The following is a 24,952-nucleotide window of genomic DNA, read 5'->3' on the forward strand; positions in this document are numbered from 1 at the left end:
GTTCTGAATGGAACATAGCCGCAGTGAAGTGAGGTAGGCCCGCATGCAGTCGTTGTGATTTGCGCGCCAAATCCGGGCCGCATCTGTCCGCCCCGAAAACGTAAACTAAATAAAGGGAAAACAGAGAAAAGTAGAGAAAACACAGAGCGTGGCACAGGGTCTCACCTGGATTTACCTTTCAACCCTCTTTCATCGACGGCTTAGCAGCTGCCCGTCTCCGATTTGTCTAAGACATGCGCAACGTCTTAAGGAATTGTCCGCGAGACACCCTAAGAAATTCCCCTACCTGCGCACAAGCAACACAAAAAGACAACAAATCAAGACCCGGCACGCTCGGGGTTTCTTCGTTCGTTAGTTTGCCGGAATTTTCTTGGGGTTGCAATCCCTTTTACGATAGCATAGTAAACCCTACTTTGCATGGGAATCGGGGAGTTGGCATCTTGTCTTTGCCATTGCCTTTGCCCTCGACTTCGACTTCTTTTGGCGAGAGGTTAAAATGGGTGGGAATATTTTTTTGATTTCCTAACTGGTTCTCGATTGTTTGTTTCCGTTTTCTTAGGGGTAGCCGGGATGTAACGGTTATTTACGTTCCTTTCTCACATTGAGTTCTTTAGTTTGATTTCGCCTTTCGGTTCGCCTTTGTTCTCGGGGAAATGCTTTCCCTTCTTAATCGTTTTCCCCCTAAATTAACCTAGGAAATGAATACTTGTAACAGCTTTTTGCTCTCTCTAAGCCACTAGTTAATATTATGAGTTTCCCACACTCACAGACACACATGGAACACAGATCACAGAACATAGAACATAGAACATAGAACATAGAACATAGAACATAGCACACAGAACCGAACACAGATACTGGGGCTGAGTGCTCTAATAACATGTTGCTGAAAGTGGCCACTTAAGAAAAATGCAAGGGGTTAGGTCCCCCGTTTAGGATGCCGCTGAAGATGAGTTGGAGAGTCCGGAGGATGAGCTGCCACTCGAGCTGGAGATTCAAGTGTGAAAATAGCGGAGAGCGAGGCCAAGAAACTTGTGGCGCTGGCTTATTAAAAAGTGTTGCCTACTTAAGTGGGCCCCGACCCACTCACACTCACTTGCACACACACACACACTCACGGCACTCACCCACTTGGCACATGTGTGTGTGTGTTCGTGTGTTGGCTAATTAACAAAAGTGCCTTTTGTTCGAGGTCCTCAAGCAGGCCACTTATATAATTGCATTAGCTGCAGTAACTTCTTTTTGTGCTCGCCAAAATGCAAATAATGAAAAGAAAGCGGCAAAGGACATGCATTCACACACACACACATACATTTACTCACACTCAGACTCCTGGCGGGCTAATTAGTTTGTTTGCCAGGATACATTCAGTGGGTTTCTTTGGCCGCTTTTCATGGCGGCAGCTACTTGAGAGTTTCGAGCACAATGGCCAGGGCCCTACTGGCAAAAGGCGCTCAAGGATACGCCCCACACACACACATGCCAACCCACTCACTTACACCCACATACGCGCTGTTCTTTTTCCGCGTTTTGTTTCTCATCGAGCCGCTTTCCTTTTTTTTGAGGTTAAGTGTCCTTTTGGCGCTTAGAGTAGCTTCCCCTGCTCTTTCCTATCCTTCGTCGCGTGAAAAGATCTTGCTGAGAACAACAACAACAACAACAGTTACATTTATATAAAGTCACACACTCACACATGCCACACACACACACTCTCCGACACCCAGACACTCAGATACGATACACGCTCCATTCTGTATATGTATATAGACGTATATGACTTGTACAGATGCTTATATATAGATACAATGCAAAAGTGTTGCCAATTACTTCATTAATGTATGAGGTAGAGATGTCTGCATATGTGTGGGTGAGTATGTGTGAGCTTATTGATAACATTCTACTCGTTCGTATTCGTAACCGTAATCCGTGATACGTAAATTATTGCGGAGGAAGTGATGAAGAAGGTGCGGCGAAGAAGGAGACACACGCATACACGAACAAAAAACGCACACAAAAGCGCACACTAACACGCACACACTCAAGCGAAATGAGAGAGTAAGAGGCAGATTGGGAGAGAGAGCAGCGTGGGTAAGAAATGAGATGAATGCACTTGACAAAGCAACGCCTGCCTGCCTTTCAACAAGTGTTTTAGTGGCACTGCCTCTCTCTCCTCTCCCTCTCCATCTCATTCTCACTCTTCTCCTATGCGTGTGTGTGTGTGTGGGTGAGGCCCAAATAAATAGGCTACGAAATATTATATGCAAACTAATTAGCACTTCCGTCAAGCCCCAACGCCATTGCATCTGCACATCTGCAGTTCCACTTGCACGGCTTATTATCTAAATTAAGTGGCGCATTTGAAACCGCCAAGCCAAGCTTCCTTTTCCTGCCTGCACATGTGGTTGCATAAGGATCGCCTCAAGCTCCTTTTCACGCCAGCCACAAAGCTAATTGCAATTCAAACCAAACCAAACCCAACCGAACCAAACCTAACGCAGTGGGGTTGAGATCCTGGCAATCCCTAATAACTATGGACACCCGGCACAATGAACTGTCACACAAAACTGTCACACAGCGATTCCTTTCTTTCGGCCAGGCCAAGCCATCAGCCTCATTATGAAGCCATCCAAAACCCATCCACCTACCCACGCTGTTCAAGTGCCGCCGCCTCCGGGGAACCACAAAGGGGGAGTGGCTATGAGCTGGGGCTGGGGATGGTGTGGGCAAAAGGAAAAGATTTTCTATTTGCGCATTCTGCGCTTATTGTTTGGAAAATCAACACGAGCGCTGTGGCACAACATGAGAAATGCATTTGGCGCTGCTACTGGGAAATCTTGAAATTAGCGCGATTATCGGAGCGTTGTCAAGAGGCGGGGCAATGGGAGATGGTGGGGGAGGGGGAGGGGGGCATAGACTCCAAAGGATTCCCGGCAAAAAGACAACAATTAGTGCGCGGCAGACAATGCAGGATCCGTGAGAAGAGAAGCGAGGAGATGGTGGAGAAGGAGAGGCAGTCAGGCCGGAAGACAAGCAATCACTTACAGTCGCCAAGTTAAGCATACACCCACCCCCACGTCCTAACCCCTGGCCAAATCCTCGACGTATCCCCCTGCGAATGGCAGCCCACACACAAATCACTTGACTAAACAAGGCGTCGCAGCAGCAGAAGCAGCCCGCTGCACTTGCTAATTAAATCCCCAACCCCCAAGGCAGTGCTGGCATAGAAAAAAAGCAACCGCAGAAGCTAGAAGATGCCGCCTCGACTTGCAATTGTTATTGCACCACCACGAGCTGCTGCTGCACATTTGAGATTTATTAAAAATTCTTTACACACTCACCCACCCACACACCCACACACCCCCACACACACACAATCAGACACGTACACGACGCGCCTAAGAGTATGCAGCGAATTATTAATAATGTCATACTCAAACAGCTATCCAATATAATGCATTAAGGGACCCCCTAGGCACAGAGTGAGCGAGCTAGCATGTGTGTGTGAGTGAGTGAGTGAGTGAGTGAGAGAGAGAGAGAGAGAGAGCGAGCGAAGCATTAGCAATTTCCTTTGAATTTGGTTTACCACTTTACGACTTTCCTCCTTTGTTTTCCCACCTCTCGCCTTGGTTCGAACCTTGATTATTCTTTCATTTGCGTTGCGATTTTGTAAATTTGAATGCTGAACAAAAAATATAAATAGAATAGAATTAAAAAAGAAAACCAGAATACTGACCAAACCAAACATTCCTCATCTACGCATCTGCAGAGAATTCTACTACATACAAATGGAGAAATATGCACGACAAGCTGTCACCGAAGGCATCAAGACACCCGATGATCTGTTGATTGCTGGAGATAGTGAATTGTATCGCGTGCTCAATTTGCACTACAACCGCAATAACCACATTGAGGTATGCCAATAACCACGCCCACCCACTAACACTAACACTAGCCCCCGTAACCCGTAAACCGACTCCACATGCACACACACTCCCAGAATTGTTCAGACAGTGTGTGTGGATGCGAGCGTTAGAACCACCGTACCACTAACCAGATGAAACCAGACGAAACCCCTTTGCGAGCCAGTCGCTAATCGTGATCAAATCGGTCCACAGGTACCCCAGAATTTCCGCTTCGTGGTCGAATCGACTCTGCGGGAGTTCTTCCGTGCAATACAGGGTGGCAAAGACACCGAGCAGTCGTGGAAGAAGTCCATATACAAGATCATCTCGCGCATGGACGATCCCGTGCCCGAGTACTTCAAGTCGCCCAATTTTTTAGAGCAGCTGGAATAAGTGGAGGAGTTGGCGCTGCCGACGCTGCCGCTGCCACTGCCGCACTCGCTGGGAATGCCACCGCCCATCAGTCCGGCCTCCACCACCACCTGCAGCAGCACTATGACCACCAACTCCAGGGCCGGCAGCAGCCATTCGAAGGCGCGGCGCAAACCAAAGCTAAAAGGCTAAACCTGCGCAGGAAACACGACTGGATATGACCAACTCCCCAGCCAAACAAAAACAAACAGTATCCAGACACAACAGACACACACACAGGAAAGAAACTTAGACATAGCTAAGGGTTTTGCAGACACACACGAGTCGAAAACGCGTTTAGAAAGCAAACACAATGAGCAAAATATTTTTTCAAAAATTTCCAAAACCACACAACGCAAACTTATAAACACACTCACACACAATACACATGAACCTCAGCAAAAGAGCGACCAGAATATGAAGAAAAAGTAGGCCAGTGAGATTATAGACTCCCAGGCCGATTGAACAAAACCAAAACTAAACATAAAGCAGCAAGTCTTAATCTAATGTGAAATAGTGCAAATTGAACTAAAAAAACCTGAGCCACACACCTGAGAACACCCACATACCGAGCGTAATTTACAGGCAGTGTAAACTGTACTCGCCGTTGGTTTGTTAGTTGAAATTTTTTTAAAAATATTTAAAGCATATTACGTATACGTATGAATATTTAAAAAATAGTTGAGCCGTCTAATGATCTACCGAAAGTTGACACACATTCCAAAAAAAAAAAAAAAACACCAACACAATAACCACACGCATTCCACGCACACACACACACCCACATCGGTACAAAGTGTGTGTTCATTTGAGAGAGCGAAAGTCGCTTAGCCAAACAGGAAGTGGACTTATCCGCACTGCTTGGCCGATCGACTTTCCGGTAAGCAGTCTCTCCCGCACAGCTGCGCACTGCTTTACAAAAGCAGGCACTGCTTTGGCGGGCAAAAATCGGGAGCTAATCTTAAAATCTCCCGAAAGCTAAGGTTGCTATATCTCCTTAACCACCCTTTAAGCGCTAAGCATATATTTGATGTCTATTAAGCGAAACTAAAAGCAAAAAATTACCAAAAAAAAAGTTTAGAAATTGCGAAAACTATTTAGATTTTTAATGAGAAAGCCAGAGTTATTTGTACGAACAGCGGGCGTTAGGGTAGTTAAATTTATAATTTACAATACGTTATGCGAACCTTCGACCAAAGTTAATTGTTAACACGAACCCTTGAATACGGTTATTTTTAATCAATTCTTATACCTTAGTGCCCCACTTTTGAGCACGCATCTTAATTTTATAGAATAATCAACATACACACCAACACATCACAAACACACACACACTAGTCTGTTATTTATGTAAATAATTTATACGTTTAGTTAAGTTAACGTTTAGTTTAATTAATTTACTTTACTTGGCCTTGAGTTGCAACAAAACAAAATATACACGAAACACCAAAAATATCAATTAAAAATATAGTTTTTTCTTCCTCTTGATTTTAAAAGAACATACCATTTATACGATTATAGTCCCCGATCTCTGGCTGGCTGGGATCGATCATGCACTTCTCACTCATCAGCACAGCAGACACAGCATGGAAAGTGGGCGGGTTTAGAGGGATATGTTTGCCTGCTCTCCGTCCGGCGAATTTTGGGCCAGGGGCGGGCAAACCCTGTTGTTCCTGCAGCTGCAATATCTCATCTTCGATTGCAGATGCAACGCGACAACAGCAACAACATCATCAACTGCATGCAAAACATTTGAATATTTGGCACAGACAAAATCATATTCCTCGAACAAAACGAACGAAGCGAAATCCATCATTTCGGCCCAACAATTGCTCCGACGAGCTCCATCAGCCAGCCAGTTAGTCAGTCAGTCAGTTAGTGAGTTAGTCAGTTACTAAGTTAGCCAGCCCCGCACCCTAGCGCCCTCTGGTGGGAGTTTAGATTAGATTAGATTGGATGGAAACACCGCTATAAGGAGCAGACGAGATCGCAACCCAGCAAACCTTTCGGCCACACCAATGATCACGAAATTATTGAACAATAGTTGAATTTTAGCTAAAACTAAATTGAAACGAACTAAGCGAGTTTTTTAGACTTAACCAGAGTTCCCTACGGGGAAACTGAGCAAAATTTGATTGCACTTTGGCGTAACTATGACAAAATTAGTCGCGTATAAGACGGTGAGTTTCCTAATCCAGAAGCGAGGTCGAGTGGAAGAAACGAGGGTTCTTCAAATCGAAATTAAAAGTGAAATTGAAGTTTGGATAATTGAAAATGAAAAATGCATTTGCGAAATTAGTATTTAGGGAATCGTACAAAGCAACAGAGGCAGGCAGAGGCATTCGCCAATCGAACTGAAGCTTAAGTTTATCGCATTGAGTTACCTTACCCCTTAGTTTCACCCACCTTCATAGCAGACAGAAGTCGAAATTCAAGTCCGATTTAGGGCCCCAGGAGTGACGCGTTGATTGTTAATGCCTTTACAAAATTTACGAAGGAAGCGGCTTTTGGCAATGAAGTTGAAATTTAAAAATGAAGTTTGAAAATGAAATTTGGAAATTAAATTGATCTAATTACAATTGTAACTGATTTTGTGATAGAAAAAGTAACTAACAACAAACTAAAAATCTAACTAACTGCATTATTGTTTCGGATAAAACCAATATGGAGGTCACTCCTCCATACGAAATTATTGATTGATGTAAAAATAGTTAATTGACAATTGCGAGACGAGCGAAATTGAGAGACGAAAACCATTTAGGCAATTTAAGGCGTATTAACAGTAAACGTTTGGCTAACAAAACTTTAGGCGAAATTTTATTCTTAAGCAAAATTTGAAGTAGCGAGGAGCAACCGCTTCTAGACCGTCGAAATTCAGGAAGTTAACAGCAATACAAAATAACGAAAAATTAAGAACTCACTCAACCCTTTCTGTTCTGTTCAGTTTCCATCAGTTTTAGTCAGCGCTTTTTTTTTTACCTCAAGGAAGGCGAATGAACCGATATACTTGCGTACCAACAAATGACACTGGAGCACACTTACACTTGCGTATATTTAATGCAACATACATATTTCATACATTTATACTAACATAAACATACATACTTAAAGTTAAGTCAACAAGTCAAGAGGGCGGGCCGCAAAGGGTCCGCCTCAAACGATAATTGGTTAATAAAAGCGAAATTAATTGAGAAAACAGAAAACACAAATGACGGCGCTTGGATTTTTCTTTACCAAAATTTATCCCCCACCTTTTGGCCGCTTATAAACCACCCAATTTTTGGTTTAACTCTCCCCAACCAACCAAACAACCAACCTCCGTCACAAGCACATTTGGCATTTTTCACCGCAAAATTGGAACTGATTGGCAACCACAACACGACCACCATCACACACATCACTAAACCCAGCCACTACAGGCACCACAAAAACCTCAACTAATCGGTGGAGCGCAGAGACGAAAAGGGTAAGCTAAATTCTCCATAATTCATTTTAATCGAGCGACGCAAACCAAGCGAATGCGACACCTGGCGGCCGCGGTCAGCAGCTGTGCCCGCCTTCAGCCACGCCCAATAAACTTCGGCCCCACCTTTCAAGAAGCCCCCGAAAAGTGAGTTAAGTTTCGCCAGCTCCAGAGCAACATTTCGATGTTTGGAAATTCCAAAAAGAATTACAGATCAGCCATAGGCCAGAGAAAGTTCGCTCCTCGTTTTTTGGCCAAACTGCTGCCGCGGCTCGCCAGGTACAGTTTACACCAAGGAACTAAGTTAGCCTAAGCATTTAGATTAAGAGCAGCAGAAGCACCAGAAGCAGCAGAAGCAGCAGGAAACCAGACAGAGAACGACCGCCGGAAACTGAAACGGCAACGGACATCCGGCCAAAACAACAAATCAGCGAAACGAGTGACCAGTGTTGGTCAGCAGCAAGAATCGAATTCAAAGCACAGCATAACTAAACTTAAAAACCATAAATGAACACTGCACGCAAACCGATAACGAAAACGAATCGATCAGATGATCGAGGCAGACGATGAAAGCGATGGGAGGCGAGATAAGTATATACCTACTACACGTAAACCAATTACCAAATATAAATGCAGACGCAGCCATATGCAATTTTAACTAGATTTTAAAAGCATTAATACCGCAATACCAAGCAAACCAAAAGAAAAATACCCAAACTTACTGATTACCGATTACTGAATACTGAATGAAAACAAAAGAAAACCGATAACAGAAATTGATCAGATTTGTACATAGCGACATTTAAATACAACTACATACACGTAATTAAAATATTACTACAGTCTAAGCATAAGCGACCCCCGACCCACTCAGAGCCCCTGAAACAGGTCATTCTGGCCAAGGCCAGGCAAATATTCACTCACCGCCTTACCGCATTGAAAATGCGCGCAAATCGATTTCCGTTTGATGGAAGGAGGAGGGGATTCAGATAGGACGTGTGCCAAACCCAAATCGGTATATATATCAAGCAGATCCCCTTTGGCAAGCCCACACACGCACAAAACACTGAAGCAAATCAGTCAAACTTACACGTAGGGTACATACTCCATGGTAAATCAAAGCAAATCTATTCGTAACTTCAATTTCAACGTAACCATAAGTTAGTTAAACATCCTTGGTTTGGAAAACATCTGATCACAAGACAGAAAGGAAGAAGTAAACTAAAATACACAGAAATTTGCAGTTTTGATATACGTAAATATGAAAAACAAAAAACGAAAATGAAAAATGAAACGAAAAATCTATTTAAACGGCGATGAAATATTTCCAAAAACAATTGCGTTTTTTTAGTAGCAAGCGCGATTCTCAAAATTCCCAACAACTTTTGGCCCACAATCGAAACACCAAGAAGAAATCGAAAATCAAACAGTTTGGAAATCAAATTTTTATCACTTATTTGGCGTAGGAAGAATCAGACAGAAGAGATGAGGAGAGAAGAGTATGAAGATTAAGTCGTGGTGCACACAGCTGCATACCACACCTTTAATTTAATAAACTGCAATAGAGCAGCGCACAGTGCGCATACTTTCGGCATGCACTGTGCGCCTGCACCAAGGTACTTAGTTAAACAATCGAAATTCTTGCAAAGTTTGCAACAGCAACCAGTGTTACTAACATTTTTCATTTGATCAGTCAGGAATCAATCTTACGCATCCTTAGTTTCGAAGTTTATGAAGAAGAGGTTAAAACTTTTGGCTTATGACGTAACCCCAACATTTCGGCCACAATGAACGTTGCCCATGGAAATTCCAAATTCAAATTGATATACATATATATACACAACAACATCAAAAAGCACACGAGAAAGTATAAAAATATAAAGAGAAAGTTGCATAAACCCCAAAACAAACCGATAACCGAATAAAAACAACAACGATAAAGATAAACAAATACCTTAGTAACCGATAACAGTGAAGCGAAGGAAGAGGAAGAGCAGAATTTGCAATTTAGTTTTAACAGCCAACAATAGCCAGGGAAACATACACAACTCGTATGTGATATTTTTGAGTTAATCTCTCACAGTTTTTCACAACCACAATAAATATTTTTACTCAAATATACAAAGCTACAAAAAAATAAAAAAAAACCGAAATATGAACAACAACAAGCCCAATTAGAAGCGACAATACGAAGAAGAGATCATTTATAACAACAGCACAAAGCACTTCCAGCAGCAACTTTTTTTGGGTTGTCTACACATATCAAAGAATAATACGCTATAATATACGTAGGGAGCGATAGGAGAGAGATATTTCTTTGTGTTGAGTCCTTAAGCCATCCTGAGTTCAAATTTTACACTGAATATAACTGAATATTTACCCATGATCAAATACAAATATAAATATATATACATATAAACCAATACCAAAACTAATCCATAAGTGTTTATAGTTGAATTGTGACCGAAGAAAGCGGGAGAATCAGATTTTATGCCACAGTTTCATTTGCAATAGACGATCGTGCCACGCACGAACCGGGATAATTTATAGTACAATACAATGCAACAAGCAGACAAACAAGTAAACCAAATAAACCAATAAGCAACCAGCAACCGATAAATTTTTATAAAACGATTTATATTTTTATACTAAAACGAAATCAATCAACAACAACCGCAGCAATAGCCAATTAGCCAAATAAGCCAAAACTTTTAGTTCGTTCACCGAGGTCTTCAGTTAGCAATTAACGACAACAGCAACAATTATGTTTTCATTTACGAACCAGCAACCGAGCAGATCTGAGTGCCCACTAGACCCGATCCCCGAGGGGGTATATCCGCACCCTGGAAGAGCAGAGCACGCCACACAATAAATTGCCCATAGAAGGGCAGTCAAGGAACTGCCCAGTGAACAAAAAACGAAGCCCCGAAGAAAATGCCTGCCTGCTGAACCCGAGGGACCCGAGACGACCAGAGGAGTAGCCACAATCAAACCGTTAAGCAAACCGTGCTCAGCCTGCTCAGCCAGTTTCCGGATATATCTCGCCGGATTGGGGTCAATCAGCCAGACGGGAGCCACACTCAGATCCACTCACCTAGACAAACAAGAATAAGTGATAAAAACCCTATGTTTCACAATTCTCTTACGAGCCACTCAATCAATCGAGAGCCAGGCCCCAAAATGAGCCAGAAAACTTTGCGTGCGTTTAACTGGTGCCATTCCTGGCAAGCCCACATAATCGAGGCCATATATATACCTATATATACCTATATATATATATTTGAGGGGCGTGCAACGTGCTGCAAAACGAACTGCAAAACTCCTTTGGTTTACTCTAACACAATAAAGCAATAAACAGTCACAGATACAGATGCACTTGCAGATGCAGCAGCAATAAACAGGTGAAAATTGACAAAACGCAAATCGAGACGGGGGCCTGACAATGACCCCCAGACAATAGCCCAGCAATATTATTATTATTTCCCAATCGGCGCCCTTTGTAATCCCCCGAGGATTAAAGGTGCGCCACCAGCCGTCGTCAACAGAAGTACAACCAAAACGAAATCGCACCCATTGGCACCACCATGAAGCAAGCAGCCGCTGCATTAGCCCCGAGAAACAGAATCAAAATCAAACAATGAAATGAAATTAAATGAAATGGTATTGCCAGGAACGGAGCCAGACGTTTGTCCAAATTCTACACGAAATTTTATGTAAAACAACTGTAGGAGCAAACGAAAAACGCAATTCCAACGAGCCAACAAAAATGCTAAATAATCGATTTTCAGTTTCAAGTTTTTCCTTGTCGGCCATCGATCCAGGTTTCGATCGATCGCTCATCCTATATTTTTATCCGAGATAAAGGCGTGCCACGCTGTGCATGTGGCATGTGTATAATATGTAAAGTAATTTAAACGTAAACCATGTAAACGAAGGCGATAAGCAAACAAATGAAACAACAATATTTATACAGAGACTGCAAACAAATGTGATCAGATATTTTATAATGTATAAGTTTACAGAGCAATCGCGTTAGCTACCGATGCTACCGATCAAATCAAAAGCGAACAACAGCGAGAGCTATAAACACAGCAACAGCAACCACAGTAGGCGTTAAGGTAACTGTTAGCTAACCGTAACCCTAACCGTAACCGAAACGTAACGTAACGAGAGCCGTAAACGTAAGCAACCGATAAACAAAAGTATTTATAATGATATTTTTTACAATAGCATATACAACTAAATATAGCAAAACGACAAACAAACCGAGCGGGAGCCGCAGCTAGAAGAAGTACCCATTAACCTTTGACCCATAACCTTTGATCCTTGTGAGCCCTAATAAATCCCGAATGAAGGATCCCAAGAATAGCTGCGGCCTCCACGCGCAACAGTTGCCTTTCACAGAAACAATTTACCGTTTAAGTTACCAATAGTGAAATAGACAAGCCAGAACGACGACTACGCCCCCCTGATAAACGCAAGAAATGGGGGCGTGGCGCCGCAGTTTTTCCAGCCAGTTTTCAGTTGAGCATCTCCTCAGTTCGTTCGAGTACAACAACAACATGAAGAGGGTAGAGCAGAGTCCTTGAGTTCACGTTTCATACAAAGATTATATTCAGTTTTCGGAAGGAGTAGGGAAGTAATTAAACGGAGAAATTAAAGCAGCATCGAAAAAGTCTTAAGATGGAGCAACCAGTATATAAACACACATACACATGTGTGAACCAATCTTATATATGTGTCCAGTTTGATTTGGATTTAGTGAGTCGAGTTTTTCAGTTGGATCAACAAAGTTTGGCAGCATTTTGAGCCTAAGTTGAAGCATTCAAGCGTTATGCAAAATTCAACAACTCTTGAGTTCAGAACAATAGTGCCGGTAACATTTATAAGATAAGTGAAACTATATAAATAGACATATATATAAAGTACATACTCTAGACGTCGTAATCCGTATTTCAGCATAGCTAACAAATGTTCTAAATGTACACTGAGTAAAGGAAGAATTCGGAACCCAAGCAACAATACTAAAGAAAGAGATGAGAAATCGAGTGAGTGAGAGAAGGAGATTCTTTGCGCAGCATTTTCCGAGCGGAAAATGCAGATTGAGTATCCCCTGGTACTGGCCAAATGACCTCCAAAAACCCCCCAAGAACCCCGCCCCCCAGCACACGAACCACACTCAACCACATTACGATCCACAACCTTATAAATATATATAACTTATTACTTATATAAGGAACTAAACTCAAAGCAAGCAAAACAAAAATAATAATAAAATACAAATACAAGATAATGGTAGTTGCTATTTTAAATATGTATTACAAAACCAACAAAAAATACAAAAAAAAAAAAACATACAAAACTAAAGAAAACAAACCGAAAATCAGTCGAAATAAAATGATCTTCAGCGCATGCAGCAAAAGTCTCTAATAAATGTTAAGCAGGAACCAAAAGCCAACCTAAGCAACAACAACAGCAACAGAATCCGATTCAGAAGCAAAAGCAAAAGCAACAGCAAATCAGTCAGACACACCTATATATATTACCTTAATATATATATATATGTATACGCAGTTTGTTCCAAGCCAAAATCAGTACGAGAAACTATATGATATTTGTATGCTTTTTTACTCACACCATATAAGCCAAGTGGAAATTGGGACAGATCGGCTGGAGATCCTTTGGATCCTCCGCCGCCTTTAGATTTAATTTACGCACTCAGACATGCAGACAGACACAGACACACTCCGACAGAGATACTACAAAATTGAATGTCAGCATAGGTATAATCGTAACGAGAATCAACTAAAATTTATACTCATAGTTTAGCAGTCGCCGTAATTGATTTATATTTTGTCAGCCACACGAAGCAGAATCAAACCGAAAGACGAGACGAACACAACTAAGCTAGATACAAGATACAGAGAATACCCAAAAGAAACATTAAATAGAACTCATCAATCAGCCACCCAAAACCGAAGATCAACAACAGTAACTAGAACAACTTAATGCCGTTCAGCCAACAACAACCATCGAAGTAGATCAGTTCACAGATGCATCAACTTACTCATTGTTTTCCAGGATAGATATTTACAAAGATACATAAAAGTCCAGCCCAAAAATAACCACAGACTATAATCAAAAGCAGCAAAGGAACATATTTCAGAGTAGGATCAGAGGAGGAGCAAAGGAAACATTTCAATCAAGTGGTAGCATTTCGAAAAACGTATTAATATTTCGGCTTAGACATATGTAGAGAAAATAAATTAAAACTTTCGGCTCAAAAGCAACGCGCTGCATTTTGCAAAACCAAAACCAAAAATAAACAAGAAAAATACTTGCAAAAACGCAAGTCCAAAACAAAAAAAAAACTAAATGAAGTAAACAACTCTCGGCTAAGACTTTGGCGTGAATTTCGGAAATAAAGAAAAACTCAGACGTTGATATAGACGAAGATTCATATTGAGACATCAAAAGAAAAACCAAATGTGACTAAAGACGCGATGCAAGTAGCTCAGTATCTTTTCAGTTAGTTTCACGGTTCGCAGACCCCCAAAAATAATAATGTTTAGGTGTAAGTGTAAAATTAAATATAAACGTATTTCGGTAATGTTCCTAATATACATATGACAGACATTCGCTCACATACAGACACGTGCCCATATATGCATATGGAAAAGGATATATGTGCGGGGAAATTGCAGTTTCGGTCACACTCGGTAAAAATTCAGCATTTAGCAGTTTGGCAAGTACATTTAGCGGAGCTAACAAAATATAGGAAACAAAAATTGGTCTGCGAATTCGATTCAACTGGGACACTCAGAAAGACTGGGCTGCTTGCAAAAAAAATTAAAATACTTAAAACGAAATTATCTAAATAATTTACAGGCAGCATTCTATAAGAACAATTGCAGATTACTTTCAATTCAATTCGATTACCTTATTTCCCTTTGAGAAGAAGACAACATCTGTACTTTTCAATGAATGACAACGCGTTAAAAAAAACCCAAAAAGGATAACAACAACAAGAAAGTACGTTAAAAAATCACGAAATGAACTAAATGAAATGAACAAAATTGAAAACCTCTCGGCCATGTTTGGATAATTCTCTCTCGGTGTAAACATTCAGGACAAATTTACAAAAAACAAAAACAAAAAACAAAAACTAAAAGGAAAGGGAAAACTTTAGGATTAAAAAAAGGAAAAATACGAATTCAAAATCCAAAAATTATATGCAAAATTACTGAATTTTGGAACACAAAATTTCGTAACAAAAACTTAAATTGTAAGCGAAATCAGCAAGCAGTTGCATTTCGGAAAATAGTAGACGAAGCAGGGAAGTAAGCAGTAGAGAAAGCAGCCTAATACCAGAACGGGAAAATGGAAAACTTTGAAAGAAATTTTGAAAACGTGTTGGAAAAATATCAGAAAAAGTACAAGCTTATTTTAAGCACCTTCGCGCCTTATCTTTAAGAACGTAAATAAATCGATGCAAAATGAGAAAATGTAACCAAAACAAAGCGATAACAAAACACAAACTTAAATTAAAATAAATTTAATACGAAATCATTGTACATTTAGAAAATACGAGCAAAATTGAGGAACTTTCCGAACATCTCCTGGTAGTTAAACCTATCTAAGATTAAGTTTGATTCGATCCGGCCAGATTCGGGCTCGGATACTGCAGAAAGCAAATTAATTTTCCCTCAGTTCGGGTTTTGTGAAAAATCAGTCTTAAATTGTAGACACAAGCTAATGAATATGGAAAAGCGGTAGATGAAAAAGAAAAAAGAACATGACTAGTCAACAACTCAAGCAGGGCCAGGAACCGATCCCAAAAACCGCTTCCGGTCCTTGCTGACAATTGAAACCGAAAAAGCAACAACAAAATTCTAAATCATTGCAGCAGCAGATTTCAAAATTAAAAGGAAAAAAAAAACGAAATTAACAAAATTCATAACTGCGGTTCGAAGCTTAGCGGAAAAAGTGTATGAAAGGTATGTTAAAAATAAAAATCCAAAAAGCTGAAGCGAAGATTGAAAGCAAAAATAATCTTTATGTTCCCCAAATCTCTGTAAATGTTTAGATGTATGAAAGAAAACCAGTTGAGGACACTACTTAAGTTAGGTTTTGGTGGGGCTAAGACCGACTACCAATAAAGATGTGTATGTAAAAAAAAAAACTAAAATGAAAACTATAAAAGTAACGCTATTCATCCTAACCCATTTGCCCGAGATTTAGTTTTAAAATTTGATATGTATCTATACCTTGTCCTCTATCCACCAGCTAACAATATGTATGTAATCCCGATTTCCATCTTTTGAGATTTGCTAACGATTGACCGAGTATTTGACGGCGGTCCCATTTAGATTTCTGAGTTCCTTTCCCGAAAGCGTACATTTCAAAAACTCTATTGGGATTTGTGGACCGGGCCGAAGCGTTGGCAGTTCTCAAGCCTCGAAAATAAAACCAAGCTGCTCGGCCCAGCGGCCAGGACATCGGCTTTCGGCGGGCCGAGCAACACCAGGACATCCAGATCCGTTTCGCACCATAGCACCGAAGGCAATACAAGCAACCAGCGGCGAGAGAGAAGCAAAAAAAAAGAAAACAGAAGACAAGGCAAGGGCAAGTTTCGAACCAAGGATTTCGGTAACATTTCGAACGCAACTTTCGGCAGAGTTTCGAACAACTTTGGATTAGGCTTTTGTTGTTAATATGTTTTTTTGCGACCACGTCTCCATAGCACTCGAGCAACATGCAATATGCAACAGCAACATGCAACACACAAGCACACAGGCAGCAAGCAGCAACGTGATACACGAGTTGAGCAAGTGAAAAGCAATTTTTGAAATGGGGCCACAACGTCCGATCTAAAGTGCCTTCAAGTAACAATGAAAACAAAAGAAAACAAAAAGAAAATACCAAAAATAAAAACTGTTAATTTTTTATGTGACTAAATCAAGCGAGAAGGAAGAAATTATAAACAAAAATTGTATAAAGAAATTAAATGTGTAAAAAGTATAAAAAAATTAAAACAAAAACTAAGCGATAACGATGGTGAACGCGAAAGCGGAAACGCAAACGTAAACGATGAGAAAGGGCTCCAAATAGACCGGAATGCAAGCAAAAACCAAAACTGCCTGCAACTTTGGCCTGGTCACACTGACCCTCCGAAGGAATTTTCTGGCCTGTCCAACAAAGCAGCGGAAAATCGATGGCAAATCTCAAGCAAAAACAAAATAAACCAAATCCCCACTTTCGAGTAATACCCTAGCAAAAAGTTGTAATTGACTACCTAAGTAAGCGAAAAAATATGTATGTATTTAGTTCTAGTACGTAAACGAATGGAAATTCACATAAAACTCCATTTAGACGAACATTATGTGTGGGAAAATTATTGATTTAGACTCGCGAAGACGGCAACAAAGGTTTGGATATAGACACCTCGAGTAAACCCCTATACCCCATGCATACGCCTATAGCGCTGAGTTGCTCATCTATCAACGTACTTTAAAACACTTTAAAACACGACACAGCCACACTGACACTTGCATGTACTATGCTACATTTAATTTAGATTTAGAACCGGAGAACTAAGTATTCAGCTCAAAGTTAAGCGGAGAACGATGAGTAATGAACTAGGAACGGCATACTGAAGAGGTGGCAATTAGGTATAGAGCGAACTATATTTAAGGACTCGGAACTAGCGGCTCCAAAAAAAAAACGAGAAGCGAGTGCGCAGCGACACAGGATCGCAGATAAACTATAAGACTTTCCAGAAACGAAGGGGGAAACCTGCCGTTTCCCACATTCCTTCTTTTTCTTCCTACCCCTAACACACTGCAGACACACACACAAGAGATCTTGAGTTGGCAGCATCGTAATCGTTTCTTTAGTCGACGATGGGAAAGAACTAGCAAAAATTAGCAAAATTTAAAATTGATTATGTATCACACAGTCACAGACGCACACCTCATCCACACACACCCACTCACCCAGACACCATGTATATAAGTATGTATATTTCTTTGAGCTGAACATTGTATAACCAAACGATTACGATAACACACACACACACGAAACACAAAACGAAAACCAAAATGAAAACAAGGACACACCGAGGTGTGTAAAGGGTTCTTTGCTTACAACTTTTCAAACGTATTAAACCTTTTCGGCCAACCTTTAGGATTGAAAATAGATCGACTTGAGGAACACAGCCCCGCCCAGCCGCGTCCAAAAAACAGTGATCGGTGGGCGGGAGAATGCATCGTTTCGGTTGATAGATGCAAACGATCCAAATTTATTGGGCCTCACGGCCAAGTGAAACCAAATCGAGCCATGAAATTGATTTATGTTCAATTAAGCAAGCGAAAACGCAAGGCGAAAATTGTGAAAAATATAGAAAAATGAATGCTTTCAGTTACAATACAACAATAGACCGGAATGATTTCCAAGCAATAGTACAAACAACTTTAGAGATAACTTTTATAATGTAATTGTAAACTAAGAGGTAGCAGAAGAGCTCCGGGTTGGGCGAAAGGCGGGGATAAATGCCAAAAAATAAATACTCCTCGACAGCCCGGAGCGAGGAGAGAATGTAATGAGAGGAAAATCCAGCGAATGCATATACGATTTACCCTAATTTATCATCAGTTAACAATTTTTACACACATTTTGTTTGAAATTTGATTGGTGCGAAGTAAGCGAAATTAAAGGCCAGCAGTCGCCGATGACATTTTCAAAATTCCAACTTGACACGAGCATTAAATGCCGCAGAACCTTCCCTTCCTCAGAAGCTGGAGGCCAAGAAAAACGATTGAATCAAGTCAAATCACTTCACACACAGTTTAAATTTATAAGAATATGTACTAACAATAGGAAACGTCTCCCAATTTCCCAACACCCCAGTGTCCCTGTCCCAAAACTCACACATTACTATTTACCACAATATGAAACGAAAGCAAAGCAAAGAATAGAAATGAAAAGAAAACCAAAAGTAATGCAAAAGTAAAATCAAGCAAAACAAACATATATGAATGTAATACGCGGTGGTAACATACAAAGTTGGGAAACGAGAAAATTTCACAATCGACTATGTCGCGTATACACTTACGATAGTACGATATACTAACTTTATATGATTAACTAACTCATTTCGAATGAACCATAGCGATATATGTATAAGCCACGTTTTGGTTTCGGTTTCGATTTCGGTTCCGTTTTATACTTTGGTTTGGTGTACACTTTTGGAAACTTCGGAAACGCATTTCAGGCCAGCAAATTGAAAAGAATTAACATTTTTGAACCAGTTTTGTTCCCGCAAAATCGGAAAAATCGCACAAAATTGTACATTTAGCGCAAACAAAAAATTGCAATTTAAAACCCCGAAAACGGAAAATCGAAATTTGGATTTACATTTAGAGAATGCATTTAGCGCAAAGCAAAAGCAAACGACACACCACACTACACCATCACACCACGAATTGAATGAAAATATGTATGAGGTAAATTCAATATTTGGGATATAAGCGAATATAATTACATACAAATTTATATTTATGCAAGCGACAAAATCGAAAGACAACATACTAAAAACGTGTAATGGAAAGAAAAATGTAAAGCAAGAGCAAAACACTAAACTACAATATGACATTTTTAATCGAAAAAAAAACAAACAAAACTTATTTTATTGAAAAATTATGTAAAATTTACTAAGGAAAAAATACAAAAAACACACAATAAAACTATATTGTTTATTTTCATCTTTAAAAATAAAGTTTTAAAATCGTATAAAAATAGTAATTGTCCTCACGGAGTTGTTTTCTTGTTGGAAAAGTAAAGAACGGTAAGTACATTGGCAAAGCAATACTAAAAGTAAAAGTTTTAAAACTTGTTTTAATTATTAATAAAAATTTTATGGTCCAAAAATTGTATCTTTTTCAAAAAAGAAGGAACATTTAACCGAACGGAAATTACTACACATTCATGTATGAATGAAATGTATTGCAGTGATTTTGCAGCGATTTTGGTTAAACCTATTAGCCCGATGGCAAGAAAACATTGAAATAATTGTAAAATATTTTAAGAAACCGCGAGATCAAAAAAGTTGTACCCGATTGTTTCTTTGGCACTATGGGAACGACCCATCAACAAGAATTTTTAGCATGATCGACGTACCGTATAAAATGATGCGAAATGGACTAGAAAGGAAGAAAACTGTTTTAAAATCAAATTCCTACTGGCATACGTGTCGTATGAGTAATTTGTATTAAAACTAGCGAAGCTTACACCCAAACCTTAGCGAAGACACCTAATACTACACAGTTAGCGAGTGCATGCTCCTACTCGATTAACTCAGCTTTCGATTAATTGTCGTAATCGAAAAAATGCCATCTCTAAAGCGTTAAGCAGCAACAAAAACAGCTGTTCGTACATTACGCAAAGGTTTTTTCCATTTTTGTTTATTAAAAATGTCGCTGTTGGCCGCCTTTGCTAGGTGAGTAGATGCAGGGGCATCTTGGCTAATACCCCCGCTAATCCTTGGCCAACATTTTCTGTTACAGACTGGGATTACAGAGGAGTGGCGGAGTGACCGGCGCCGTCACTGCACGGTGTCTCCATATATCGCCAGTTCTCTGCGCGGAACCCCTCAAGAAAAAGAAGAAACTGGATCCGCAGATTGTCAAGCAGCGGGAGGATCGCAAAAAAAAGAAGATCGAGAAGCAGATCCGTCGGCTGGAGAAGAATGCACGCCAGCTGAAACCAGTTGAGGAACTGGAGGTCCCACTGGAGCTCATCGATGATAAAGAGTAGGTGTTCATGTGGGCTACCATAAGATCATTAGATGTAATGTTTTCCTCCCCTTTAGTAAACGCCAGAGAAAGTTAACCCCACTGGGCAGCGCAGAGCTGGAGGAACGTGCCCTCCTCAAAAAACAGTGGGCGCACTATAAGCACGACGAGCGAGTAGCCGACTTCCAGATTATCGACCGGCTGGTCCAGGCACAGAACAAGGCTCTGGCGGAGCTCCGGCGCGAGTCCGAGGAGCTCTACCAGGCGGCCATCGAAGTGGACCTCCAGTTGCTTCCTGTCGCCGTCAAAGGACCCGTGGCCACGCCCCCCATTAAGAACTATGCCAGTCCCGATGGCGACTACCTGCATCAGTCCATGAAATGGGAGGTCAAGTAGGGTGTACATGTGCCTGAAGTCAGAGATTTGAAATAAAGAAAACGCCTATCGCCAATTTTATTGGATGTCCATATTTTTGTAGCCTCTTGAGTACAAATAACAGATCACTAGATATACGTGACTTCATTGGAAGCTCAAGGCTATAAATTTATGCTTTTGTCCCATACAAAAAAAGAAAAGTTATTTTGAATTGCATCGAATTTCCGACATTGGAATTAAATAATGCTTTTGGAGTCCATTTGATGCGTTTTGTGGCGGTTTTATTGTTATCAGTGAAGAACGAGAAAAAGGCAGGTGGTCGTGCCTGCCGAGCCCTTTCGGTGTACTTTCGAAATAAATAATACGCGAGACGTAGCAGTGACTGCTTTTGATGTTGATCTTGGGATGGGGTTACGTAGCAGCTCCTTACGCGGGTGTGGTGGCGTTGGTCTTGGCAGCGGCCTGCCGCTTTTTCACGCCCCAGTTGTACACCCGCGCCATGTTGACCTCCGTGGTTGTGATTTGATCCCTGCAAGAGAGATTTGACTTAGAAAAGAACATATTCTTGAAGGAGGCAGAGCACTACCGACCTGAGGAAGTCCTGGTCGTGTTCCACGGACTTCAGGTTGCCCACCGCCGACGTGACGTTCTGCTTGAGCAGCGCCTCCGCCTCGTCCAGCGGATATTCCAGCATCACGCTGGCCCCCAGCCAGAGGTAGACTGTTTTTGTGGGCGGCACCAGCGTCTTGATGAACACCTGGTCGCTGAGCAGGAACTGCGTCTCGCGCTCCTCGTCCTCCTTGCGCAGCACGTTGACCATCTCCAGGGAGCGCTCCAGGTCGGGGATCTGGGACTTGAGCTTGCGCCGCCGCGCCTCCAGGTTGTAGGCCATGAATCGGTACTTGCCGTGCTGCTCGTCCAGCCGCTGGAGCACCTTCTCGCAGTTCTCGTTCTCCGGCTGCGCCATGAACGAGTCGATCTCCTCCTGCAATCGCCGAAGGAACGTGGATTAGCCTCAATTCTCCAGCTGCAGGCGCAGGTGCGAGCTTGTAGGTTAGGACCACTCACCAGGAACACTGCCTCCGGGATGCCGGCGAAGGTCTTCTGGTTTTCCGGTAATTTGGGCATTTCCACCGAGTCCATTATGCCAGTCATCCTGATGCCTTTATCGGTGCTGTCAGCAATTGCAAATTAATTTCCAGGAGGCTGTAAAAGTCGATTGGTGAGTCAAAATTCAGAATAGAGGTGGAAGCCAACATCAATGTTATCGATGGTTTCAAAAAACCGCTATTATCGATATTTGGCGGGGACTGCGATGCTTATCAATCTCTAACGACATTTTCTTGCCATAACTTTTCAAAACGCCAAACAAAGAGCTTTTAGGTTTTTTGATGTGCTTGCTCTCGACTGTTTTGGGTATAATGATCCTTAGCCAAATAGTATCATAGGTTCAGGCAGTAAATTTGTTGCACAGTGTAATTTATGACGCATCTCTAAGGCCATCACCAGCTTATATCGATAACTCCAACAAATCGCAGCGTCGATTGACGCGCCTGCTTGTGAAATTGCGAGCCGAAGAAAATCTGAGGATGAGCACCTGGAATCCGGAGAACGATGTGGATCTGCTGTCCGGCTCCGAGGATGAGGAGGAAGTGGCCATGAAGCGGGACTACCACGGGCGGGAGGCACTACTCTTCGTGGTGGACGCGAATCTGCAGAGTGCCGGCGTGGAGCGCCTTATGGAGGCACTGAACATCATTCGGACAGCCTTTATATCCGGAATTCTGGTGAACGACAAGGACCTGATCGGACTTATCTTCGCCAACACGAAGCACAGTCCCCCGCCGCTGGAATCTAGCGCCTTGGACAGCATTGTGATGCCAGATAATTGTGCTGTGTTCCTGCCCCTGCGACAGCTTACCAAGCCCATTGTGGAGCACTACCTGGAGTTTATGGGCGGGGTGGAGACGCAGTTCGGCGAGATGTATGGCTTGGCTGAGCCCGATGGACGCGGGAGATTCGATCTAATGATCCGTCTTTGCATTGAACTCCTGGAGAAGTGCGGCAAAAAGCTGAACAATGCCAAGATCGTTTATTTAACGGATGTGAGTACGCCGCATCCCTCGTCCAGCAATCACTTCCAGGCTGCCCTGCAGAAGGCCAGCGATCTGGAGGGCAAGGAGTTCGAGTTCCATGTTATTCCAATGGTGGATGACTTCGACTACGAGCCGTTCTACAAGGAGTTCATTACGCTCTCAAGGGGTAAGAAAATGTTTGGTTATTTTAATGAAGTCATTTCTTCAAGATGTTCATATGCGAAGTCTGTTCCCCTCGTTGGCGTTTAAATTTGGCCTTTGAGGTTTTAAGACTTCGCAGATCAATCATGTGCAATCATTCACCCGCGTCCAAGTGAAGCCCAATTGGCTCGTGGTTTTGGATTGGCTTACAAGCCATTAAATAAAGCCACTCAATATTTATTTAAGTTATATAATTTTAAGATCTCCTTTTCTAAATTATTGAAGTAACACAACTCTTATCCCTCGCAGCCATCGAACTGGACGCCTTCCAAGTGCCAGATGCCCAGATGCTCCGCGAGATCTTGGCCGATCGCAAACTGAAGCAGGATTTCCTGCGTCGCTGCCTTGGCCACTTCAGCTTCTATCTGGGCCCCAATCTGTCCATGTCCGTGCAGTACTACAACTACTTTCAGCGACGCGCCTATCCGCGCAAGGTCCAGATCCTGCGAAGGGACAACAGCGTAGTGCGCAGTAAGCGGGTGATAATGGTGCAAAAGAAGGACGAGGAATCACAGGAAATTCTCCACGAGTACCAAATCAAGACGACGGGCGGATGGTATAGTTGCAACGTGGGCGGAAAGAACCTACGCATCAGCATGGATCAGTTAAACAGGGTGCGCGACTTGCACAAGCCGCGAATGATGCTGTTGGGGTTCAAGCATCGCTCTTCCCTGCCGGAAGTAACCTACAGCAAGCCCTCGAACTTCATGTATCCGGACGACCAGAGCATCATCGGGTCAAAGCGTCTGTTCCGGGCGTTGTGGGAGCGCTGTTTGGCCCGCGAGAAGATAGCTATCTGTCTGTTTATGTGCAAGCGCAAGTCCATTCCCCGCTACGTGGCTCTAGTGCCTGTGGAAGCCCCGGATAAGGATGAGGAGAAGGGCTACCGCTCGCTGCTCTGTGGCGACGGGTTCAAGATCGTCTACCTGCCGGAGTCAAAGCACATCCGTCACATCGACATGTTTGACTGGAACAATACAGCGAACACGGCCAGCGACGAGGGCGTCGAGTTTTTCCAGAAAATCATTAAGAAGCTCCGCGTTGACTACCAGCCCAATTTGATCAACGACCCAAGTCTGGACACGCTGCAGGCGAATCTGCTGGCTCTCTCCCTGGACTTCACGTCGGATAGCAAGGGCATCGAAAATCTGCTGGACAGCACGCAACAGGATAAGCGCATCGAGAAGTTCTTGCCCGATTATGAGAAAATCTTCGTTGAAGAGGTGGAACCAGCCAAAAAGCGAGCGGCCAAATCCGACACAACAGGAGCAAGTGCCCCAAAAGTAGCCAAGATAGATGAAGAGCAGCTTAAGAGATTTGAGTTTGTTCAGGGTCTGATCAAGGATCAGCGCTTGATCAGCTGCACGGCCACGCAACTTCAGTTTATTTTGGCCCATCACTTCGATTGTAGGATGGTGAAGTCCGCAACCAAGGCGAAAATGGTAGCGCAAATCGAGGAACTGAGTATTTGAATGGGGTATTGCATACCATGGGGAAAAGTGATATGAATGTAATAATTCAAAGTATACACATATACTTAAAACATAATTGCTAATATTTAAGATCGTTTTGTTTACAAGTTTAAGTTTGCGAATTTTCTGATTGATTTGCGCTTAATGTTAGTTCGGCACCCGTTTTAGCCCTCGATATACAAAATAAAGTGGAGTCATAATTCATAATTTAATAATTAAATGGCGTTGTTATTCGCAGAAC

General features: G+C 42.0%; 4 protein-coding genes across 6 annotated transcripts in view; 3 read left to right on the forward strand and 1 right to left on the reverse strand.

Moving 5' to 3' along the window:
* LOC108140559 (homeobox protein prospero) overlaps positions 1 to 5,701 on the forward strand; it is a 50,892-nt gene extending 45,191 nt beyond the window's left edge. For 2 of the 3 annotated variants that reach the window (XM_017263421.2, XM_041709614.1), the window contains exons 7-8: positions 3,767 to 3,911; positions 4,116 to 5,700. In XM_017263421.2, the coding sequence (XP_017118910.2) occupies positions 3,767 to 3,911; positions 4,116 to 4,295 (325 nt within the window). In that variant the 3' untranslated portion in view covers positions 4,296 to 5,700. Of the gene's footprint in view, positions 1 to 3,766; positions 3,912 to 4,115 lie in introns of all 3 variants that reach the window. The other variant, XM_041709613.1, reaches the window with a different exon arrangement.
* A 14,477-nt stretch (positions 5,702 to 20,178) lies between these two features.
* On the forward strand, positions 20,179 to 21,018 carry LOC108140799 (39S ribosomal protein L40, mitochondrial). Its single transcript, XM_017263798.2, has 3 exons — positions 20,179 to 20,272; positions 20,340 to 20,585; positions 20,645 to 21,018. The coding sequence occupies exons 1-3, from the start codon at positions 20,247 to 20,249 to the stop codon at positions 20,961 to 20,963; spliced, it is 591 nt and encodes a 196-aa protein (XP_017119287.1). The 5' UTR covers positions 20,179 to 20,246; the 3' UTR covers positions 20,964 to 21,018.
* A 179-nt stretch (positions 21,019 to 21,197) lies between these two features.
* Positions 21,198 to 22,200, reverse strand: LOC108140801 (prefoldin subunit 3). Its single transcript, XM_017263799.2, has 3 exons — positions 22,011 to 22,200; positions 21,533 to 21,927; positions 21,198 to 21,471 (listed from the first exon to the last, which is right to left on the reverse strand). Exons 1-3 carry the CDS (start codon positions 22,095 to 22,097, stop codon positions 21,369 to 21,371), a joined length of 585 nt encoding a protein of 194 aa, XP_017119288.1. The 5' UTR covers positions 22,098 to 22,200; the 3' UTR covers positions 21,198 to 21,368.
* Positions 22,201 to 22,473: 273 nt separating this feature from the next.
* Positions 22,474 to 24,923, forward strand: LOC108140787 (ATP-dependent DNA helicase 2 subunit 1). Its single transcript, XM_017263779.2, has 2 exons — positions 22,474 to 23,204; positions 23,489 to 24,923. Exons 1-2 carry the CDS (start codon positions 22,532 to 22,534, stop codon positions 24,709 to 24,711), a joined length of 1,896 nt encoding a protein of 631 aa, XP_017119268.1. The 5' UTR covers positions 22,474 to 22,531; the 3' UTR covers positions 24,712 to 24,923.
* The last annotated feature ends 29 nt before the right edge of the window (positions 24,924 to 24,952 follow it).

The sequence above is a fragment of the Drosophila elegans genome, unplaced genomic scaffold (assembly GCF_018152505.1).
Source record: "Drosophila elegans isolate 14027-0461.03 unplaced genomic scaffold, ASM1815250v1 contig_476, whole genome shotgun sequence".
Lineage (NCBI taxonomy): Eukaryota > Metazoa > Arthropoda > Insecta > Diptera > Drosophilidae > Drosophila > Drosophila elegans.

Coding starts and splice junctions, on each gene's coding strand:
- LOC108140799 (XM_017263798.2), top strand. CDS start 20,247: ATGTCGCTGTTGGCCGCCTTTGCTAG. Junction 20,273..20,339: donor CTGTTGGCCGCCTTTGCTAG/GTGAGTAGATGC, acceptor TTTCTGTTACAG/ACTGGGATTACAGAGGAGTG. Junction 20,586..20,644: donor GAGCTCATCGATGATAAAGA/GTAGGTGTTCAT, acceptor CCTCCCCTTTAG/TAAACGCCAGAGAAAGTTAA.
- LOC108140801 (XM_017263799.2), bottom strand. CDS start 22,097: ATGACTGGCATAATGGACTCGGTGGAAATGCCCAAATTACCGGAAAAC. Junction 21,928..22,010: donor TCCCGGAGGCAGTGTTCCTG/GTGAGTGGTCCT, acceptor CGGCGATTGCAG/GAGGAGATCGACTCGTTCAT. Junction 21,472..21,532: donor CACGACCAGGACTTCCTCAG/GTCGGTAGTGCT, acceptor TCTCTCTTGCAG/GGATCAAATCACAACCACGG.
- LOC108140787 (XM_017263779.2), top strand. CDS start 22,532: ATGAGCACCTGGAATCCGGAGAACGATGTGGATCTGCTGTCCGGCTCC. Junction 23,205..23,488: donor GTTCATTACGCTCTCAAGGG/GTAAGAAAATGT, acceptor TATCCCTCGCAG/CCATCGAACTGGACGCCTTC.